The following is an 18,440-nucleotide window of genomic DNA, read 5'->3' as shown; positions in this document are numbered from 1 at the left end:
AGCAAATAAACAAACTCCTATAACTTGATCAGATTTCTTGGTTGTGGGGAAGTGATTTTGTCCAAGGTCTCAGAAGCACAGCATATTTCATGTTCTAGAAAACTGCTCTCTGAGTATGAGTACTTTGGTGTTTATCTTTCATTATGATGAGAGATATGAGCTTTTCCCAGGGCCCTGATTGTAATCCAGTGGCTGAGTGGAGTATAGATAGCACAGATTTCATATATGTTAACTTAGTTTTGCTACCTTTACCTGCTAAGAATGCTGTAAATTCCTACTAAGTTTCATCTAGACTGATTCCATTGACAGAGTACTGATTTTATGATTTTGAGACATTTAAAAAATATTTTGTTCCTAATATTGATGTTTACTTTTTCCTTTCTGAATTGCTTTTCATACAGAGCTTGGAGGACTCCTGAAGTATGTACGACCCTTCTTGAATTCCATTAGCAAGGCTAAAGCAGCTCGTCTTGTTCGATCTCTTCTCGATCTGTTTCTTGATATGGAAGCAGCTACAGGGCAGGAGGTAAGCTACTTTCGTGACAGAAGGTAGACAGTATGAAAAAAAAGTCTGTTTCAGTGAAAAAAATGCCTGCCTGCACTGTGGTACTGATGTGGAAGGGACAGCTGGAGGACAGCTCAGGATTTATCATGTCAGTTTCTCTTTGTTACAGGGCATTTGATACTTTGGGTCTGTTCCATGCTTTGCTTTGTAAGTGGAGATTGTCAGTGGTCCCTGGAATCCTCATTACATCAGGGTCACAAACTGATTCTTGTCTTTGAGGTATTGTATTGCCACACCTTTCTAATGTTTTCTGTGTCTGTGGTACCTTTCATTCTGTGTCACAAAGCTCCTTGTGAGCACTAATTGAGTCTTGTGGCATCCCTTCTTGGCATGTTTTGTACTGCTTATATGCCTTTATTGAGGAGCGAGCATCCATCTGTTTGTGTCTCATGTGTGCAGAAGTGACTCTGGTGTACCTGTACATGTTCTCTACCAGTTCAGACTGGACCCTGAGCTGTTCTGAAGAGTACTTCTTTGGAATCACGGAGCCTCTTCCAACCTTTCCAAAGATAGCCATATTTTCTGCAGTTCAGGAGAAAGACACTACCAAAGTTAAAACTCATTGTATAAAATGTGGCGGATTCAAGCAGGGTATATTGAGGTTGCTTGAATCTGTAGGAAGAATATAGTTGTTGTCTTTCTAAATTTATTGAACAGTGCTCGCTGAGTGCCTGCTCTGTGTTGGGCACTGTTACAGGTATTAGGGATACATTTGTAAAAACACACAGCCACTGCTCTCATGATGATTATATTTAAGTTTGAGAAGGCAGGCAGTAAACATATAAAATGTCAGCTAATGTAAGGGCAGGGGTAGGAATTGTTACTTGGTTATATATCTAATTGTTTACTGTAGCCTCTGAGTGTACAAGTTCAAGCATGAGCGGGCATAGTAACATATTGAGTAAATAATGAGGAACTCAGAAACCTAGGACATATGTATCCCACTTTGAAATCTTGTCTGTTATAAAATCTGGATTCTTGCCTTCATGATTCGTTGAGGCCTAGTTTAAACACCATAAACTAACTTTATTTGTGGAAAATTCATTTGTATAGAAGTCTTCAAATTCATTTGTTTCTGGCAGAACTATGTTTCATGATAATAGATCAAAAATAGATAATATTTAGATGGCTGTCTTTTGAACCAAAGCACTGGAATTATTTTTATGAATAATTTAAAAGAAAAAGTGGTTTTTAAAGGGGTGTTAGTCTTATCTAACCTTAACTTTTTTTTATTCTACTTTGTTCTCATGAAAAAGTGGCACCATTTTTTGTTTGGAATAGAGTGCTTTAGGATGGGCTGACCAAATAAATGCTAGTTTGAAACAGACTAATAAATGTTACTTGGAACTTTTTAGGCAGAAAAAATTAATTATCCAAGTTGCTCCCTTGTACACTGAAGTCTCAGGAATTTGTCCCTTCCGATAACACAGCTGCATCTGTTTAATGATCAATTCTTCTACTCCTTTGTGGAAGTTTATCTAAATCATAATTTAGTGCTCACTTATTATTGGCTGGTGGGATTTACTAGCCTTCATCATGTGGCTCCTTGTCTGGTTAGGCCCTCCCTTAACTATGTTTGTACATTGCTTTTGTTCATTGCATATTACATTTTTGTCAAGTAGAGCCCTTTCTTCCTTTTTCTGTGATGAAAGAAAACACTCTGAAGTATTATGTCATTTTACTGCTAAGTATAGGCTGGTCTTTTTTTTGGTGGTGGGGGGATGATTATAAGTTTAGCTTTTTATCAAGAGCTAGTCTTAATCCATTTAGCAGGACTTTTTTTTTTTTTTTAGTAATTTTTGTGGATTATATGTTACTTGTTTGTTTTAAAACAAATTTATGAATCCACATTGTTTTACATGCACCTTAAACTCAACATAGCTGACTTACACATCTAACTTCTGTCACTGCAGTTCTCTTTTATATTTGTTTTCTCTTTCCAACTATCATCTAGTTTGCTTCCTAATTATTTCTTAGACTACTGCAAAAGCCTCATTTGACCCTGCATACCACCATTATGAGAGAGATCCTAGCAAGTAGCCCTCTGAACGTTTTATTTCTCTCCCTGTTCACTCCCGACTAGAGCTTCCAGTGGGTCTTCATTGCCTACAGAATTAGTTATTTCATGGTTTTCTACAATATAACCTACATCAGCAGCTTGATCTCCCAGAACTCTGTGATGTGTACTAAACATGTCAGCCGTATTAGGTGCCTGGCTCTTTGCTGAGCAAGCCGTGTGTGCTCCTCATGCTGTCTATATATACCCTTTCCCTTCCACAGTCCCATCTCAAGTTCCACCTCCTCTGAAATCTTTCCTTATCAACTTCAGTGTGATCTGAATTTTTTCTTTATTTTAATTTTTTGTTTTAAAAAATTTTTATTCTCAGATTGATCTTAATGCAATGATCCACATTATATTTCGTATGTGTTATATCTCTGCTTATTTTGTCTTGAACATTTACTTGAACATTTACCTTATCTTTTTGCTGATAATATTATATCATTCAGGTGACGCCCTGTATACCTTACAGTACCACACTGTACCTTTCCCATTCCTGATAGAGGCATACCTTGTTTTAGTGCTGTGCTTCACAGATGTTGCATTTTTTACAAACTTAAGGCAAGACTCTTCACTGTCAAAAAGATTATGATTTGCTTTATTGCTGTACCTATTTTATTGTGGTGGTCTGGAACCAAACCTGCAATATATCTGAGGTATGCCTGTACGTGTCTGTTCCTTAACCAAAGCTACCTCTTGCCTCACCCAATGTACTATTATCTCTCTCTCTCTCTCTCCTTCCCCTCCCCCCTCCGTCCCCCCTTCCTAGGCCCTCTCCCTCTTTAGACTACAAGTTCCATGAGGATAGCTACTTTGTCCTATTCACTGCTTTATCCTCTGCAGTAGTACAGTCGTTTGGTCCAGAGGAGCTGTGTAACTAGTGTTTGTTGAAGGAATGTATGGATAATGCCTTCCTCATGGTAGATGCTCAGGAGGTACTTTGTTGAATTAAGACTTAAGTCTATTGAACTGAGATATAAGTGTGGGGTGTTGTTACTAAATTTAAGTCACTCAAGGTCTCTGACTTGGGGATGTTGGATATAGTCTTCATCTTGGAAAGGGGGTTCCTTTAAAATTATTGGATCGAGTGATGGGAAAGGATAGAGGAGCAAGTCATAGGTAGTCACAGTCATAGTAGTATGGAGGCCTAAGGCAAAATACGAAGTTTTAGAACACTGTTGAGATAGCTAGGAATTTTATGTTGGGGAGTTTGGTACCAAGAGTATGGGGGAAAGGATTTCCCTTGCCTTTTTCTATTAAGGGACTAACTGTAAGTCAGTAGGTCTACAAAACAATTTCAGCTTGCTATATTACGAAAGCTGATATGATTCAGGTTAGGATCAGGTCAGTCGCAGTACTAAGGGTTAGAGCCCAGAAAAATGAGGATATATGTGTGGGGTGTGGGGATGGGATGGAGTGGGGGCAGAGTGGTTGGCAAGGGGAGGGGAATGGGAAATTAGAGTTAGGAGGGGAGAAAGAAGGCTGAACCAGATCCCTTCCAAATAGTGAAGTGAAAGTTTAGAATTTACCTTATTTTCCAGGGATATCTAGGAGTTGCCTATGGGAAGCCTTTTTTTTTTTTTTTTTTTAGTATAGTCTATAACTGAAACACAATAGCACATTTTAAGAAACCTTATATTGAAAATCCTGTTATCGAAAGTTATTTCAATGGAAAAGAGGAGTTCATGCTAGAGAATTTCAGACTTAGAATACTAGTTATTTTTTCCCTTGGGAATTTAGTTAACAAAAACATTTTTTAAAAAATAGTTAAGTGTATTGGTTAAAACTTAAATATCTAATTTTGACCACATCAAGCTTTTGTACTCAAGTAAGGGCTTCCTCCAGAAGTACCTGCTTGTGTATTCTTATCCCCTTTATCAGTCATTGCTAGCATTAATGAAGCACAAAGCTTCTCAGGCAAAATAACTGTGTAGCATGGGCGCAATAGCCTTTAAAATTTTTCCTTAGAACTGACATGCTGGTTTTACCAATTACAGTCCTAAATAATATAAATCATTTACCCTCTAATTGATAACAGATATGCAATTCATGTTGTAAAAATATCCTTGCTCTAGGAGAAACATCTGTTCTGACCTAAACTTATTGAGGCTAGTTTGAGGTAGAAAGAGCACTAGAGATAGAATCCAGTTCTAGTCCAGAGCTGATATATGACCCTGGGTGAGTCACTTAACATCTCTGGACTGTCAGGGAAATGGGGACAGGTGAGATGTTAAGAGTAGAATTCAGTGTTTCTTAACTAGGAATATACACCAGAGTTGCCAGGCTCTGTTCTAAACTACTGAATCAGGAACCTAGGCATTTATATTTTAATTGTTTGAAAAAGCTCCCTGGGTAAAATTGTGATAGTAAGCTTTTCTTACTCCCATCCCCCATCCCCAAGACGCGTAGAACTAAAGACTCTTGTATTTTTGTTGCTAAAATATTCAGCAAACTATTTTCAGTTCTGTTCATGTTGTGAACAAAGATCTTTCTTTGAGTTTGGCTTTTCGGAACATAACTCAAAAGTCAAAAATTGTGATTAGTATGCTTTTAGTTTTTTGTAGAATTTTTGAGGTCAGTTGTGTTTTTAGAGTTGGAGATTAAAGTAGCCAGCAGAGGGCTCCAGTGAACTATAAAGGTTTCATTGAATCTCTGTTGAATACCATTTAATGTATTTTCGTTACTGAACTTGGACTTAGGCAGAAGATAGGTCAGTTGGGATTATGTCAAAAATTGTGATTAGTATGCTTTTAGTTTTTTGTAGAATTTTTGAGGTCAGTTGTGTTTTTAGAGTTGGAGATTAAAGTAGCCAGCAGAGGGCTCCAGTGAACTATAAAGGTTTCATTGAATCTCTGTTGAATACCATTTAATGTATTTTCGTTACTGAACTTGGACTTAGGCAGAAGATAGGTCAGTTGAGATTCTCTTTACTTTTCTCTCCTTACAACGTCTCTTAAGAGAACTTTGTATTTACATAAAAACCTGTTGTATTAGCAATTAGTTCTCTGGAAAGCTCAGTTTCTTTTTATCTTATGCTCTGATTAGGAATCTTGATATAAAACTTGAAATAACAAAAGTGATACAGTGATTAAGACCTGCAGTACTCAGTATGTACTTTGTCAAAGCTAATATATCAAGGCTATGTGATGGCCTGTAGAACATCTAGCATAGGACACTACTTTAAATTAGTTACTTTGTACATTACGTCACTGCTTGCGTGACTGACAGTACTGAGGGTTTAGAGTGCATTTAAATTAAGCTTAAAAACCCTTTTAAGTGTTAGGTCAATTCTAATTTCTTTTTACTCTCTTTAATACAAGCTAAGTTTGCCTTATCGTGATGAAGAATTAGTTGCACTCCTTAGAATCTGAAAGAGCCACCTGGGCCTTTTGAGTCTTACAAGCAGCTGGTAGGAACATGGCATTTGTGCTTGGGCTGAGAATTTCTCCCCTTTATAACCAGTGTATTCACATTAACATATTTCTGTTACTATTTGCACCTGTTTAGGGAGAAATTTCTGCTTTAGAAGTTTCTGAGCCATCATGGAAACCTACATTCTAGGGCTACATATGTTAGAAGTTCTGGGTCCCTCCTGGGAAGGTAGAAGAGATATCTCAAAAATGAAGTTCTTTTCCAAAAGAACACAATCTGAGCACAAAGATAGTTTGTGTTTAAAAACCTAGTTGGTCCTCCATTATGATATAACTATTACACATTGAGATACTGTGGATCAAGGCATGTCCCCTGAGACATTACATAGAGCAACATGGGTAATATATAAGGAGGGAATTAAAGCTATTCTCCAAAGCAAGGTCTGTGAGAAGAATGTGAGGACATAATGTTGCATGTATTGTCTTTACCTATTGCAGGTGGAGTTGTGTTTAGAGTGCATCGAATGGGCCAAATCAGAGAAAAGAACTTTCTTACGCCAAGCTTTGGAGGTATGTGCCTACATTAGTACTGATTTCAGGTCTCTAGGCATTAGACAGACTGTAAGTAACCATCCTGATCAAAAGTATTTTCAGCAACTTTGTATTATCCAGGCACCCAAAAATTTTTGATAGTAGTCCCACTCATGAGTATTGCTCTGGTTGAAGTTTTGAGAAAGACCTGCTAACTTGACTTTGAGAAGTAAGCAGCAACATGGTAAAGTTAAGTCAGTCATTGGTCATAATAAGTGATAATACCAGGGGCTAGATAAAAATTTTAAGGCTGAATTTGATGCTGTTATCATCAGGACTTGAATATTTAACAGTAACAATTCTGTGACTGTCAATCTTTGATGTCTTTCTTTGGCTTTTTTCCCCCTTTCCATCAATCAATGCCTTTTCTCTTTCCTAGGCAAGACTGGTGTCTTTGTACTTTGATACCAAGAGGTACCAGGAAGCATTGCATTTGGGTAAGTAAGCTGATAGAAATTAATAAGGCATCCTAGCTGGCTAAATGAATGTATTTTAGAACCTGATTACTCTTATTAGTTATGTGTTAATACTTTATATTCTTCCTACTTCTGAGAAAGATTTAAGGTGGCTCATATTTACTGAATGTATCATGGAAAAATGCCATTTGGAAGTTCTAAGAAACGAACTAGAATTAATTTTTTAAATTTAGGGAACAAAAGGGTCAAATTGCAAGTGTTTTACTGTCTTACCACACTCATTGTATTTGTTTACAATAATATTTAAAATCTATTTGAAAAAAGATTAAAAAAAATAATTGAGTGTGAATATATATAGAAGTGGACCACTAAAGATTTTCTCCTATATGGCCTTTAAACCCTGAAATCTGTGCCTGGTGCTTTTTTTTTTTTTTTTTAAATTAATGGGTAGCCCCTGGACTGCTTTTCCCAGATGGATGAACATGGCTTTTGTAATCTATTGAATTGAAAAAAATTGCTAATACTCAGTTTTTTATTCTGCAAAAATGGCAATTTCATATAGTTCAAACAAATAATAGCATTTAAAACATGTTTTATTGAGATACAATTCATGGACCATAAAATTTACCCTTTTTAAAGTATATAAATTCAGTGGTTTTTAGTATATTCACAGAGTTGTCCAACCATTATCACTATCTGGTTTCTGAACATTTTCATCATCCCAGGAAGAAACCTTGTACCCAGTAGTTACTACTTAGGATAATATTTTCAAGGTTCATCCATGTTGTAACATATATCAGTACTTTTTATTGCTAAATAATATTTTATTGTATGGCTATACCACGTTTTATTTATCTGTTCATCAATTGATGGACATTTAGATTGTTTCCACTGTCTCTGCTGTGAACAGTATTTTTCTTTTGGAATACCCAGGAATGGATTTGCTGGGTCATATGGTAACTCTTTTTAGCTTTTGAGGAACTACTAAACTGATTTCCAAAGTGGTGGCACCATTTTACATTCTTACCAGCAACGTACGAGGGTTTCATTTTCTCCACATCTTCCCCAACAGTTGTTAATATCGTCTTTTTTATTTTAACCATCTTAGTGGGCATGAATTGGCATCGTTGTAGTTTTGATTTGCTTTTTCCCAATGACTAATAATGTTGAGCATTTTTTTCATGTACTTATGGGCCATTTGTATGTCTTTGGAGAAATGCTTATTCAAATCCTTTGCTATTTTTTAATTGGGTTATTTGTGTTTTTATTTTTTATTCTGGATACTAAAATACTTTTTTCATCCTGTGAGTTGCAAATACTTTTTTCATCCTGTAAGTTGTTTTTTCTTTCTTGCTGATGTCCTTGAAGCACATTTTAATTTTGATTAAATCCCATTTATCTATTTTTTTTTCTCTCGTTGCTTATACTTTTGTTGTCATATCTAAGAAATCATTGCCTAATCCAAGATCACAAAGACTTACTCCTATGTTTTATAGGTTTAGGTCTTACGTTTGGGTCTTTGATTCATTTTGAGTTAATTTTTGTATATGATGCAAGTTTGTTTGGATTTGATATTCTCATCTGAGATGAGGAAGGAGGTGTATTTGGAGAACATTGATATATCCAAAACTCTTTTATTCCTCCACTAGTGCTAGTGCCTGGACAGGAAGAGAGTGAGATCAGGTGCCTGTCTGAACTGGATAACTAGTTTCAGAGTTTTCTGGGTGGAGATTTCCATTGTATTCAAGTCTTAGAAATAAGCTTATAGGACTCTTGGCTCTAATTTTGTAGTTAGAATGCAGAAAACTTCAAAGATCTGTGTTTCCCCTTTTGAAGATAGCACTTCAAGCAGAAAATTTAATTCTTGTAAATAGATAACCTCTTTTTGCGTTCAGGTAGGTTTCTTTATCCTGAGTGTTCTTACGAAGGTGGGAGATGGAGCTGTTGTGGGATTAAAGTATTAAGATTATGACTAAGAAAATGGTATGTATTTTTTTCCCTTTCCAGGTTCTCAGCTGTTGCGGGAATTGAAAAAGATGGATGACAAAGCCCTTTTGGTGGAAGTACAGCTTTTAGAAAGCAAAACATACCATGCCCTGAGCAATTTGCCGAAAGCCCGAGCTGCCTTAACCTCTGCTCGAACCACAGCAAATGCTATCTACTGCCCCCCTAAATTGCAGGCCACCTTGGATATGCAGTCAGGTAATACCTACCCATGGAATATGTTTTTAAAAGCTCATCTTATTTCCCAGATGGAAGGAGTAGGGGTTTGGGACTGGAGAATAAAATTGGCTGATTTGGCTTGAGCTTCCTCAGAGAAACCAGTTAGAAGGCTACCTTACTGACTTGCTGACTCCCTCCTATTAACTCGCTGTTAACTGCCTAAAATATATTAACAACATGCTTATCTGTGTTGACCAGGCAACCTGATTTTTAAAGCCAAGAAGACCCTAGAGAGGTCTCACTTAGATTTAAAAAGCTCCCTTAATTTCCATCATAGTCACTACTCAGGATGGTAACAGTTTTTTCCAGGACTAACCCACATCTTTGTTACTTGGAGGTCTTTGTGAAGCATGTTGGACTTTCCCAAAGGGCCTCAGATCAAGGCTGAGGGAAGATCCCTCCCTAATTTCAGTTGAGCGTAGTGCTTAACTTTCTGAGGGAGTGTGTGACTATTGGAGATAGGACACCATGGGCAGTAGAATACTTTTTCTCGTAGTCATCAGCTTTTATTAGTTTATTATCATTCTTGAAGGAGCGTTGAAATTGAAGGCAGAAACTAGTTTAAGTGCTGGTGTTATCTATCTGTAGTCTGTTTCCACATCTGTAAAAGAGAGTTAATACCTGCCCTAGATGCCTCTTGGGTGTTGTATCAGATGGCATGTTTTTATCATTCAGAGGTTAAGAGTAGTAGCTCTAGAAACTGACTTTACTAGGTTGAAATTTTGGTTCTACTAATTTCTAGCTGTGTGACTTTGGGCAAGTTACTTAATTTATCTTTAGCTCATCTGTAAAATGGCGATAATAATTGTACCTCTTCATAGGATTGTGGTGGGGATGAAATGAGATGATGAATATGAAACATCACAGTGCCTAGCTTTGACCAACTCTTAGCACTTTCTTTAAGCCCCTACTCTTTAATTATGCCTTTCCTTCATGGTCAGGAGATGAAGGTGAATCTGGTTTCTCAATAGAGGCCATTTTTATGTGAACCCTCTTTAATTTCTCTTTTTCTCTCCAGAATGAGTTTCACTATCCATTTTTACCCCTGATCAGGAGTGATCCTTCTACCTGTTCTTTTGTTCCATGTTTTGTCTGTAGTCTTTTTACTTGGATCTTCCTCTCATTCTTTGATCTACCTCAGCTGAAAAAGCATAGCCTTTTCTCCTTTAAATTACTGTCTTCTCCTGTTCTGTCAGGCTTCTTGAAAAAATTGAAAGAGTATTCTTACTTTGTTATCTCAGCTCCTTGATAGTTGAAGTCAGTAACTCCTTATAACCTCTGACATTGGGAGCGGGGCAGATTTTGATCTTGTTGAACACTCTAGACTTTCCTTCTTCTTTTTTTTTTTTTTTTTTTTTAATTTTTTCTTTTTAGGCAAGGCAACCCTTGGTTGACCTCACAGATTGCAAGGATCTTATCAGCTTACAATCCCTTATTTTTTACTTTTTATGCCTACAGCACCTGGTCTTCCTAGGTGGTCTCCCATCCAAGTACTAACCAGGCCTGTCCCTGCTTAGCTTCCAAGATCAGATAGGATCGGCCTTGTTCAGACTCTAGACTTCTTTGACATCACTGTCTTCTTGGTTCTCCTCCCTTGACTAATTATCCTTGGTCACATTCGCTCTTTCCTCTTCTTTCTGACTGCCTCTTAAGTGTGGATGTTCTTCAGTGTTGTTTTCTTAGTTATTTTCTCTTCCTGTTCTCCCTGTTTCTTGTCTAATCCCATACTCTCCCATGGTTTTTTCTGCCATATAACACTAATGGTCTCCTCATCTAAATCTCTAGTAACTTTCCTCTCTCCTGAATTCCATATCCAGATTTTCAGCTGCTTAATGGATAGACACACCTAATAATGGATATACACATCATATATCCATTGGGTATCTCAATCTCAACATGTCTGAAACCAAAATTATTATCTCACTTCTCTCCCCTCAACTGTTCTTTTCTGCATTTCCTACTTTTAGTTAATGATGTCGTTATTGACTTAGATGCTCAAGCTATGTCTTTGGATTAATTTTGACTCCTTCCTCTCCTTCACCTCTCATATCCAATCAATTGCCAGATCAGGTTGAGTCTGTCTCCAAATCTGCCCTTCTTTTTCCATCTCTGCGATCATCGCTCTAATTAATGCCTAGACCACTGGAGTCTTTTACTGATCTGACTGTCCTTAGTCACTTTTCCTAATCGATCTTCCTAATTCTAAAGTCATTTTTTTGAAACACAAATCTGATCATGTAACTCCTTTGTTTAAAATTGTCCCCAGACTGATTATTCTTTAACATGACATTCGAAAGAAAGGCATCCTTTCCTTCTCATTCTCATTGCGTTTTCATTCCTAGTCATTAAATGACATCATGTGTTCCTGCTTCTGGACCTTATATATTTTGTCATCTTTGTTTGGAAATCCCCCTTTTCATGTTGTTTGCTTGGCAAACTCCTGTGCATCCTTCCAAATCTAGTTCAGATGTCTCCTGTATAAACCTTCTTCAGTGCCTTCTTTGCTTTCAGACTTCCCTACTAAAGGTACATTATTTTGTATATATTGTGGTACTGATCTCCTTGTTTCTGTTTTGGTAACCATCTTTCCCACTGTGAGATTATGAGATCAGTGAGGGCCTTATTCATATATACTTCCTCTAGAGTAGCTGTATCAACTTTTGGCACATGGTAGGCCCTCATTAATATTTGTGTTGAATGGGTGACAGTCTTGTTTTTTTATTTTATTTTATTTTAAAACAATAAACCTCACGCCCAACCATGATACTCATAGTTCATATGTGTCCCCTGTTTACTACTATGTGTGGGGAAAAAAATATACCATATTTTGGTGTGTGTGTGTGTGTGTGAGGGGGGTCTTATTTTACCTTTTTTTTTTTTTTTTAACCTCATTTTGGGTCTGGTCTAGTCTCTAGCTCTGGTTTGGGAGGTATGGAAAAATGGATATTTATCTCATCTAGTTTAGCAGTGTTAATAGTTTGTTGGGTATTCTTGAAGGAACTCTCCTTGGCTGCAGAGAAAGGTGAGTTTTCACCAGGACTCTATAGTTAAGAACAGTAGGAGGAGGATCTGATTCCTTCATCCTCACAGTGGGAGGCTTTTTGGGTAGAGTAAAAAAAGCACTGGGGTATGACACATGTCACTCACTAAATGGTTATTAAGTCAGAAGTTCCTAGCTGTTGTGCGAGACACACAGGTCTGTGATGGTTGGGATCATGCTTAAGCAGTTTCATTCTTTCACTCCAGTGTGTGAAAAACGTTGAGAAGCCCTGTGGTAAATGTGGATGGGGCTGAGGTCTGTAACCTCATAAGGGGCCGAGGAGAGTTAGAACTGATATACAGAATCTCAGGGTTTAGATGCCTCCCAAGCTAGAAAGAACTAATTTTCATGTTATCCCAAGTGAAAGCAGATTCACTCAAAGGTAGGCTCATTAAGAGCAACCCAACTGCTAAACAGTAGAGAATTGGTTAGATGAACAGTGATACATCAGCCTATGGAAATACTGCTTAACTGTGTGTATTTAAGTTCATGGATTTGGCATTATGTGAAATCTGTATACTGATAAAAAAGCACATCAATAAATGACAGATATCTGAAATGAAAATATAAGAAGTTGGATTTTTTTGTTTCCCATGAAAACTGTTTACATATAAAAATGTTAATCTTGGAAAAGCTATTTTAAAGAAACAGTTAATGTTATTATAACAGGTTATTCAGGTAGTGCAGAAATGTTTGGGTCAACTTCCTGACCTGTGAAGGTGATTCAGTGGAGGGTAAACATGACCTTTTCTAGTGCCTTCAAAAGATAGTAGGATTGTAATAGGGGTGAGAAGCATGAGGAAAGATGTTACAGTATACAGTTTTCAGGACGCTCCTTTGAGTTGGGTCTTATCTTCTTTGGAATTTATATTGGCAAGATGACATTGAACTGGGAGGCCAAAGACCTAGGTTCAAATCCCAGCTTTGCCACTAGCTGGTAGTGACTTTGGGCAGGTCTTTTATCTTTTCCTGACCTCATCAATAAGTAGATGGGGTTGGATAGATTTCTGAGGCCCTTCCCATTTCTGATAATTTATGGTTCTATTATTTTTTATGGTCTTTACTCCTTTCTTTTCAATGCCCAGGTATTATCCATGCAGCAGAGGAAAAGGATTGGAAAACTGCATACTCATATTTCTATGAGGCGTTTGAGGGCTATGACTCCATCGATAGCCCCAAGGCCATCACATCTCTGAAGTACATGTTGCTGTGCAAAATCATGCTCAACACGTAGGTGCACATTAACTTTGGGATATGAGAACTCAAGTTCTTCAAGTTTTTCCGCTATGGCAGATATGGCTTGCTTGGGCAGGGAGTTTGGCTAGTTACAGAAGCAGCAGCAACTTCCTCTGGGGCTGGTTGAGGTAGAGTGGGAGGATGGAAGATAATCCAGAGCACTTTTGTTTGCTCGCCTTTCAGAGTCAGGGAGATAGATTTTAGAAGTCTCCTTCCCAGCCCCTTAGAGTGTTCTCCTTATCCTGCAATTATTCTATCCAGAGAGTTGCCGAACATAGGACAGAAGGCCAGGAAATAGCTTACAGATCAGTACCAGCCAACTGGGCCACCCAGAATAGGGATGGGTTAAGGAAGCGGTTAGGGAGAGGTTTTGAAAAAGGAAACGACAGCAAGTATGCCAGTTAGACCTTTTTATATAAAGAATTAATACAGAATTTATCCACATTGTTTTGGGAATAAATGAAATATTCACTGGGATTTTATTTAATCATTGGATTGCACAGAGATTTTAATTTTAGTAAGACCTAATATATTGGGATTTGACTTATACTTATCATTTTGCTTGTTGTGTCTCTTGCTTTTGATAGATTCAGTGTAGTTTTCTTTTTAATGTTGGAATTTTGCTGCTTTTAAGTGCTGAGTTTTGTCCCAGAGTGTATGTAGAAAGCCTGGCTTCTGCAGTGTGAGGGTCATATGGATGGATTTAGGGGTGGGGGCTGATTCTCATTGGAATTCTGAGAAAAATTCACATATACTGATAAGTGTAACATCCCGGAGCAGTCGACCAAGTATGTCTTTTTTTTCTAGCCCAGAAGATGTCCAGGCTTTGGTGAGCGGGAAGCTTGCACTTCGGTATGCGGGAAGGCAGGTAGGGAATACTATGACGACAGTTCTGATCTCTGCTCTGAGGCTACCTTGTCAGACATGATGTTCGGTGGACCTCTTCAGGTCTCTTTTCTCCATTTCATTTTTTTTTCCTCCTTTCTCTTAAGCCCATTCAGTATATTTCCTCTACTGTTAAATTCTTAGCCTGAAAAGTCAGTGTTTGTGCTCTTATGGACATCGGGTGGTTTGAGGGACTTACAGAACTGAATTGTAGTGTTCGCATTGAGTTAGGTTGCATTTAGCTTTGACCAGAAAATTTATCTACCATGAGTCTGACTTGCAAATTTGACCTGTGCAGAATATGAAATTTTGGATTCTCTGAGTCTGAAGCCTGGTAAGGTTGGTTGCACATGGGCTTTAGGGAAGTCAGATTGCTTGGTGTAGAAACTAGGTTTTGATGACTCACTCGCATGCTTCTCATATTAGTACCTTTCCACTCATGTCCTGAGTTTTAAATGTGGTGCAGGAAGAAGCCTTTGGTGGTCGGTAACCCTTTCTGTGATACTTTTTGTGCCTGAGTACCCGAGTATGATCTATGTAAAGATGGTGTCTCAGATGTTTGCACCATCCCTTCTTTGTACTTTGCTGATTATCACTACTAAAGTAAAAATAACCTTTGTAGAGTCAAGTGCAGTTGTCTCTAAATAACGGACACATTGGCTACCTCCACGTATCTTCAGAAGAATGGCCACAACAGATGATTTCTTCCTTTTCTACAAATGGCCCCAATTGCCTTTTCTTCAGAAAAAGTTTCAGATCAGCTCCTCGTTTTGACACAAAAAAATACTGGTTATTATTATAGTGAAAGACTCACAACCCTATTTAGAACTAGAGTTAAGGAGATGTGCTGAGAGAGGTCAGATGTCCAGGACAAAGTCAGGTAACTAGTAATGGTGGAGCTAGACTTTGGACATGGGTTACCTGGCTCTAAGTTTTAGGCTTTTCTCATTATGACATTTTCTATCTATAGGACAGATGCTGGAGACAAACTACATGAATGATTAGCTTTGCACCATTTTTAAAGTCTGCTTATAAAGACATACTATCCTTATTTAAGTATTTAGGCTGGTACAAGAGGAACTCCTGGTCCTGTGTTCCTTGATGACAGCTTTCAAGCAGGAGTCAGGCCGTTCTAGAAAGATGAATGTTGTAGATTTCTTGCTGATTAGTGTCTTGATAGCTTGGCCAGGTGCCTTTTATAACTAGGTTAGAAGTTGCCCTCAGCCACTGATTGTACCTTCATCACCTCTAAGGTTTAACATTCAGTGTAAAATGTAAAATTTTGATGCCTCAACCCTAATGAAAGTAAACCTTGGTCTGTGCACTGTCCCAAACCTAGCAGAATGATCAAGTCTCAGGACAGGAAGGAGTCAGGGGTGTGGGGATAGGGAGTTTTAGAGGCAGGGGAAAGAAATCACAGCTCTTGAGTAATTTTCCCTTTTAATTTATTATCTTTGGAGCATGCCATGTCAGGGTCTGTTTTTTGGGAAAACTTTCTATTTCCTGGTATATTTAAGTCACTTCAGATTTCAAAGGGGAAGTGGGTGGCACACAGTGATATTCTAGCTTTTTTCCCCATGCTTCTGAAGAAGAATAATGGTGGGGCAAGTTCTTCCTGCAGCCAGAAGTTGTTAGGATGTGGCACTGCTTCTCTCTGTCCCAAACCTAGCAGAATGATCAATCTCAGGACAGGAAGGAGTCAGGGGTGTGGGGATAGGGAGTTTTAGAGGCAGGGGAAAGAAATCACAGCTCTTGAGTCATTTTCCCTTTTAATTTATTATCTTTGGAGCATGCCATGTCAGGGTCTGTTTTTTTGGGAAAACTTTCTATTTCCTGGTATATTTAAGTCACTTCAGATTTCAAAGGGGAAGTGGGTGGCACACAGTGATATTCTAGCTTTTTTCCCCATGCTTCTGAAGAAGAATAATGGTGGGGCAAGTTCTTCCTGCAGCCAGAAGTTGTTAGGATGTGGCATGCTGCTTCTGAGTTTTGTTTGGTGGGATGTGGGTGTGCAGAATAGATCATTTTTGCTATTTTTCTCCATTCTTAGACAGAAGCATTAAAATGTGTGGCCCAAGCTAGCAAGAACAGATCACTTGCAGATTTTGAAAAGGTAAGTACGATATTGGGTTGGTCGGGAATGGGTGGAGGAGAGGGACATTTAACTACTTTAAAGAAAAACAAACATTTTTAAATAATTTTAAATAGTCTCTTAGCGAAGATAGTACAGAGTAATCCTGTGTTACCATTCACCCAGTTTTCCCCATTGGTTACATTTTAAAGTAGTACAGTATCAGAACCAGGAACTAGTTAAGCACTTCTGTACTATTTGTCGAGTTGCGATACCTCATTTATATGCAGTACCCTTTCAATTTCAAAAAGTTCTTTGTCTTTCCTTTTTCGCGACAAACCGATTATCTACATTTTTACGGTTGAGGAAGCTGGGATTCAAAGAGGATGCCTGAAGTCACACAGCTACCATGTCTCAGGGTTTAACTCCAGGCTTAGTGCTTGTTCCACACGGCACAGTCTTAGGTATTCTCTTCAGCTCCAGAAATGCCAGGGCTCTTTCTCTTCTGTGGATAACAGGGAAGTATTGATGTGTGCATCTGGACCGAAAGATACTTCCTCAGGATGACATCCTAGACTTGCTTTACCTCTTCTGCCTTTTACTCATTGTTCGCGAAGGTTTGAAAAGGGAGAAAAACTTGTCTAAGGAGTGGGATCAGACATGTTCTTTTCTGAACCTCTCTCCTCTTAGTCTGAGTATAATGACCAGCTTAATAAAAACAAACCTAAAAACTAAAAGAAAAACTTAGCTTGGACAGAGACTAGACCATGTCACTCTGTCACTAAGATTTATCATCTTCCTGGAGCTTTCTTGCCAGCTTTAGTTCCTTACTTGGCATGATTTCTTTGTTTCCTTTAACACTTTATCACATAGCTGACATGAGGCTGGGTTACTGAGGCCATCACTAAAATAAATCATGTACATGCATATAACAAAGGGTCTAGATTATTTTGTCCCAAAGTTTGGAATGTTTGATGGAACACTTCTGAGGGGTTCCTTAGGAAAAAGGTCTGTGATCAGATATTTGGGAAATACTAGGGCCAAACATATTAGAAAGGTGGTGACTACAGTGCTATACAGTGCTAATGTTCCTCGTAAAACTCCAAGAGTTAGCTGTGGAATCCAGCATTTTCCATTTAATTTCAGAATCCTGTTTTTCTCTCTCTCTCTTTTTTTTAATGGAGACCCTATTCTGTGGAATACATTTTGAGAACTGCTTGTGTAGTTAATTTGGCATATAAGCTGAGACACTCTTGAGGCTTACATGGTTTGAACTATCAACATGAAGCTTTTGGAGGGAAAGATGGAGCAAAGGCTCCATCTTTTAGTTCTTGGTATTCCTTGTCTCCTGCCCTCTGTCATGGCTGTTCTTTCGTCTACACAAATCCTCCAGAATAGCAGGCAACCATGTAGTTACAAGAGCCAGTTGGCTACTTAGGAAGCTAGGACTAGCATGACTTTCAAGTGCGTGTCTGTGCCAATCTCTGTGACCGGCTCTTTTGGCAGGCCCTGACAGATTACCGGGCAGAGCTCCGGGATGACCCAATCATCAGCACACACTTGGCCAAGTTGTATGATAACTTACTGGAACAGAATCTGATCCGAGTCATTGAGCCTTTTTCCCGAGTACAGGTAATAATCTTTGTGGGGACTCTAGCCCTTTTCTGGTGGGCTAGGCATCCTCACTGCATCCCCGCCCTGCCCACCCATCCACAGTGGGAACTCGCTTCCAGGGGGGGGTGTGGTGGGCAAGAGGCCACCAAGAGCTTGAGATATTCTTGACAGAGAACAAGAGTTGAGGAGAGATGCTGTGGGGTAGAGGTTGGTGAGATTGTCCTTGCTTGTATTCGGTGCAGTCTCCTCCTCACTTTTGTATTCACTATCCATGTGGTAAATGTTTTGTCTTCTGCATATATGGTACAGGAATGTATTTATTGTCTGTAGTAATGAAGGCAGATGGACAGAACACAAGAACCAAGCACA

General features: G+C 38.4%; 1 protein-coding gene across 1 annotated transcript in view; it reads left to right on the top strand.

Moving 5' to 3' along the window:
* The window catches only part of PSMD11 (proteasome 26S subunit, non-ATPase 11), a 28,757-nt gene that overhangs the window by 7,727 nt on the left and 2,590 nt on the right, over nucleotides 1-18,440 (top strand). The window contains exons 3-10 of the mRNA XM_006924968.3: nucleotides 402-526; nucleotides 6,494-6,565; nucleotides 6,966-7,023; nucleotides 9,010-9,204; nucleotides 13,351-13,495; nucleotides 14,309-14,369; nucleotides 16,437-16,499; nucleotides 17,964-18,089. Coding sequence (XP_006925030.1) covers nucleotides 402-526; nucleotides 6,494-6,565; nucleotides 6,966-7,023; nucleotides 9,010-9,204; nucleotides 13,351-13,495; nucleotides 14,309-14,369; nucleotides 16,437-16,499; nucleotides 17,964-18,089 — 845 coding nt within the window. The remainder of the gene's footprint in view (nucleotides 1-401; nucleotides 527-6,493; nucleotides 6,566-6,965; nucleotides 7,024-9,009; nucleotides 9,205-13,350; nucleotides 13,496-14,308; nucleotides 14,370-16,436; nucleotides 16,500-17,963; nucleotides 18,090-18,440) is intronic.

This window comes from Pteropus alecto, unplaced genomic scaffold, assembly GCF_000325575.1.
Source record: "Pteropus alecto unplaced genomic scaffold, ASM32557v1 scaffold98, whole genome shotgun sequence".
NCBI lineage: Eukaryota > Metazoa > Chordata > Mammalia > Chiroptera > Pteropodidae > Pteropus > Pteropus alecto.
The sequence above is the reverse complement of the archived record's forward strand: the minus strand, read 5'-3'. Positions and strand labels throughout refer to the sequence as shown.